The sequence below is a fragment of the Macadamia integrifolia genome, unplaced genomic scaffold, assembly GCF_013358625.1.
Source record: "Macadamia integrifolia cultivar HAES 741 unplaced genomic scaffold, SCU_Mint_v3 scaffold3053, whole genome shotgun sequence".
NCBI lineage: Eukaryota > Viridiplantae > Streptophyta > Magnoliopsida > Proteales > Proteaceae > Macadamia > Macadamia integrifolia.
The window spans coordinates 1-5,000 of NW_024869164.1; the positions used below are offsets into that span (position 1 = coordinate 1).

Sequence of the window (5,000 nt, forward strand, 5' to 3'; positions counted from 1 at the left end):
TTTTTTGCACAAAGAATCCAGCAATGGTTCTACAAGTTCTCGACTCACCACAGTTGACCAAACTGGCTGAATTCGATCCCTCATAAGAAATGATCTATGGACAAAACAATATGATTCTATACAATGTCTCAAGAGTGGAAAACTGTCCCATTTTTTTTTATTGGTTTACTTTTACAATGGTTATGCTCCACCATATTTCTGGACTAAAAGAACTATAATATCATTTCTTTAAACTTCGTACCCTATGAGAAAACAAAAAAGGTGTGGAGAAGAGAGCACTACAATAGTATAATGATCCATTAGAAGCCAGAAGGTACGCACCCGATCAGAAGAGAGTTGGCGTTCGCCATGAAACATCACAGCCCTGAAACAGTCAGCAAAGCCAAGGTCATGAACAAAAACCATGGAGTCAAATGTGACCAGCCCAACCAGCACATTCTCTGGTAGCTGATCCACAACAAGCAACAGTTCATTCTTGAGCGCCCGAAGTTCCTCTTCTGGAGTGCAAGTGTCGATGACAAACACAAACGCAGGCCCACTAACCCGTGAATCAACACCAGACAAAGAAGACGAAGAAAAAGAAGAAACCAAAGAAGAAGAAGACGGCAACCCATTCTGAACCCAATTCGAACTAGAACTGGGAGTTGATGTGGGACATGGGTTCTTCCGAGCATGAAGGTATTCGACAGTACTGTAAGTTGGGAAAAGCTCAGCAGGAAGACTGTTCTCTCCGATTCCAGCATAAGAACGAGGGAATGGATTCTTTTGATAACAAAAGGGGCAAACCCAAAGGCGGGACTTGTAATCGACACGGGCGTAAGGATTCAAGGCACCACCGCAACGATTACATATGAGAGGATCATAAGGGAGAAGAGGGAGCTCGTTGAATTGCATCAATGGAGTACACATGATGCTCAAAGGGATCGCCAGAGCCGAAGCTTCGGCTTTGGAAGCCGGCCACGCGCTCCATGACCAACGAAGGCCTTCGATCGCCTCTAATTCAACGAAATCCATCTATATTGAACAGCAGATCAAGGGACGCAAAATCTTCCCCCAAAAAGAAATCAAAAAGGCTTCATGGGTCTCACTAATCAAGCTTGTAGAGGAGAAGAATTGAATTGAATTGAAGGAAAGAAAATAATAAGAGAGAAAGGGAGAGGAAATGAGGAGAAGGGAAGCCCGTGAACGAGGGTTTCACTGTCTTCTGAAACTCCAATCCTCTCTCTCTCTCTCTCTCTCTCTCTCTCGCTCGCTCGGAACTTTGGGAAGAGGAAATCAAACGAAAATTATAAAGAACAATAAAGATTGTTTCTCTTGCCTGAGGAGTGAGGACGTCCTTTCCGTCGACGGGATTAGATTCCGAATTTCTTAAGGGGGCGTTTGGTTGGAATTATCCATCGGATCAGATCCCAGGGATTATGGATTCTGGATCTAACTCATATGAATGAGTTTCTTTGGAATTATTTCAACTCGGTAAAAAAACTGTTTGGTTACCCTGATTCTATCACTTGATTATAAGTGGAAAACTGTTTGGTTACCCTGATTCTGTCACTTGATTCTAAGTGAAAATTGTTTAGTTACCCTGATTCTGGCCATTGATTCTGAGTGTAAAACTGTTTTGTTACCTTTGAGTCTTTGAACCCATGTTCTGTTGAAAAAAAAAATTCCCACAAACAAAACCTAAAAATACAATTTGGTCCACACATGTACTTTATTTTTAATTTTTTTTCCTTTTCTTTTTTATGGTAATATGTTAAAAAAAAAAAAAGTGTAACCCTAAACCTTTAAGTCTAATACTGTAGTGCAGTAATTTATTTTTTTTATTTTTTTATTTGTATTTGTATTTTTTTTTGTAAATTGAAGAGGCCAAAAAGAAGAACATTACAAGACATGATTGTATTGTAGTTCATGTAATCGAAATAGGTATCGTGTACCATATAATTCAGATCTGAAAATTGTCCAAACCAGCGGATGATTTGGTTTATGGAGATATATATGCTTCAAAGTGTTTATAAACAACAGTCTCCAAGCAAGAAGCCAGTAATATAGGTCCTTAGGACCAAATGAGAGAAGAAGCACGTAAATACTCGAATATAGTACTGAGTCCATCCAGGTACTAGTAAATGCTAATTAAGTCTTTCTATGAAAAAAAAAAAATAGATAATGAACTCAATATCATTACAATGGCTTCAGACTTTTCTTTCTAAAAAGTTCCAAAAAAGTTCATCATACATTTTTGTTTAAATCAAGCTTCTTGACTACGTCAAGAACATCTCTCAACATCCTCATATGACCCTCAGATTCTTTTATTGCACCGTTCAAGTATCCTTTGATATAGTCTGATGAAGGGGAAGGAGATGATGAAGTTGATGTTTCTGAGCATAGGGACCTAGGTGGAGTCTGGTAAGTATCACAACTTGGGCTTGAACTTGATATCCATTCAAACATTCCACAACCTTTGTTTTCAACCTATAAAGCAAATATAATCATTTTATAAGAATACAAGAAAATAAACATTCAAATCTTAAACATCTGGAAAAAAAAAAAACAAAATTAAATTAAACAAAAAATTGAAGAAATTCATACCCCAGTTGATTGTGGACAGCACCAAAAATATCGACCATAATTTGCACTTGTTTTCGCAGTTCTGACCTTACACTGACCGTTCCCACAGTCACACATCTTAAGATGGTCAACCCACATGAAGAAGTGGCAATTCATTGAACATTTAAAAAATTTCCTTCCAACATGTGACCCTGACTTAGAAGTGAAAACTGAGCAACCTTTTCCACAGTAATCACACTTTGCAATATCACAAGCGGATATATTCGATGTCATCTGTAAGTTAACACAAACATTTTCAATAGTCTATATGCATAGAAAATACTATTAAGTACACCCCCCATCTGAGTGTGATGGACAAAAAATAGGAGACTTTAATGGCACATAAACCAAATAAACTGGCTTCCTATGGGCTCCCTATTTATACCATACCAAATAAACCAAAATATAAATGGACAAATAAGAATGATGTTGTCCATATTTAAACCTTGAAATCATTCAGATAGAAACATATGAAGAACCATTGTCTTAACCTGTCTTAATACTACATTTAATCCATTGTCACAGACTTAACATAAACCAAAAGTTACTTAAACCAAACAGATACATTTTCTTGCTCAATAAAACCATTGTCGGATATCCATCCAAACACTTACTTTTATCACCTCAATTCTTCTCAATCTCTGGTAAGTACATCTCAAGTAAATTTCGCCTATCTTCTACTTTTGTTCTCAAGAAGATAATGGCAGAATTCCGCTTGGCCATGAAATATTCCTTGGCCTTAAACTTTTGTTGAAAATTGAGGTCTGGAATGGCATCAACAACATCTATAATGGCTCTCCCAAATTCAGACTGAGATTCACTCATTACCATCTTCTCGATTGAGTTAGCAATCGATTTCAATGGACTTACCACCTTTTCAGCTACACCCTTCTTCCTCTTTTCTCTGCCACTATTGACGGACCCACGAGGTCTTCCTCGCGAACGACTGGTACTACCAATGGGAGTGGAAGGAACACTTTCTTCTTCTTCAATAGGTTCATAGTCAACACCATCATTGTTCCCTATTCCCTCAACATGAGTACCTGTCACGTCCATCATAACTTCAGTGGCAGCATCAGAGGGGACTGTTGAATCATTCCCAGTTGCCATCTCTTTCCTTAGCAAAGCTCCAACTTCAAGGTGAATTGGGAGCACACTATGTTCCTTCCAATACTTTTGTTCTTTTTTCTAGCAATATAAAGGACAATGTCAATGTGCTTATGTTGTAAGTAAGAAAAAAAAAACACAATTATATAGAAATAACAATTTAAAGAATCCCATTATACCCTATAATCATTCCAGAAGTGTTGAGGAGCATCAAATCTCATATCAGATGCATTCCAACCCAATCCACTTTGCTTCTGTAGGTCACTCAATGCTCTAAGCCTTTGCTTCCAAATCCGGAAGTGGTTTCTCACTTGTTCACAGTCGTAACTAGTAAATAATTTCTCCTTCAGTTGGTTGGCAATTTCAATGAACTGCTCCTTTTTCAGTCCATTATCTCCACCCTTACCACTCTTGTACTGCTTCAATACACACTCCAACATGTAATGAGAAACGGCGCTAGGCCATGAAGCAATGTCCCGTGACCTACTATTAGAATCTCCTGTTGGTTCCATCACTTCAAAACTAACAAAATACACCATATACAATGTGAGTATATTTCATTAATACCAAGCAATCATTAACACTTACTACTTGGGAAATTCATAAACCTAATAGTTGCTTAATAAAGATAATAGTCCACATACATGCATCCCACAGCACAAATTTGATACCAAGCAAGAAGCCCAATTACTAATTGAGAGATCCATAAATCTTGTACTGTAATTTAGTTAATAGTCCAGCAACATGCATCCCACAACACCAAAATTTAAACCAAGTAATAATAACAATTACTAATTGGGAAATCCATAAACCTTATATTGCAATTTATATAATAGTCCACATACATGCATCCCACAACAAAAAAAATTTAAATCAAGCAATAATAACAATTACTAAATACTGGAATCCATATACCTAATATTGCAATTTAGATAATAGTCCACATACTACAATAAAATCTGCTTCCAAGTATGTTTATACAGTCATCCCAAACCATGCAAAAAAAAATAAATTTAAATCAATCCACATCAAAAGTTACATTCCAAATAGAAGTTAATCAATAACAAATATTCTAGTTCTTCAATACTCAATCTGAGTTGGACAAATCGGCTGCAACCCAATCAAACCACATATGGTCAGCAATTTGTTCTCGAAATAGATCCCAATCACCATTCTCCAGCACATGATCCTCGCCATCAGAACTATCATCTTCAACATCATCGTTTACTTGGTGAGAGGTAGATTGGGTACTAGTACTAGCTTCTTCAACCTCTTCATCCTCTTCATCA

The 5,000-nt window shown here is 37.1% G+C and overlaps 2 protein-coding genes across 3 annotated transcripts in view; both read right to left on the bottom strand.

Annotated features, from left to right (window-relative positions):
* Positions 1–2,011: 2,011 nt before the first annotated feature.
* The window catches only part of LOC122067671, a 5,403-nt gene continuing 2,414 nt past the window's right edge, over positions 2,012–5,000 (bottom strand). Inside the window, exons 1-2 of one of the 2 annotated variants that reach the window (XM_042631517.1) lie at positions 2,587–2,853; positions 2,012–2,469 (exon numbers count right to left, since the gene is read on the bottom strand). In XM_042631517.1, the coding sequence (XP_042487451.1) occupies positions 2,227–2,469; positions 2,587–2,838 (495 nt within the window). In that variant the 5' untranslated portion in view covers positions 2,839–2,853 and the 3' untranslated portion in view covers positions 2,012–2,226. Of the gene's footprint in view, positions 2,470–2,586; positions 2,854–5,000 lie in introns of those variants that run through there. The other variant, XM_042631516.1, reaches the window with a different exon arrangement.
* On the bottom strand, positions 3,017–3,945 carry LOC122067670. The gene is made up of 2 exons (XM_042631515.1): positions 3,891–3,945; positions 3,017–3,792 (listed from the first exon to the last, which is right to left on the bottom strand). The coding sequence occupies exons 1-2, from the start codon at positions 3,930–3,932 to the stop codon at positions 3,229–3,231; spliced, it is 606 nt and encodes a 201-aa protein (XP_042487449.1). The 5' UTR covers positions 3,933–3,945; the 3' UTR covers positions 3,017–3,228.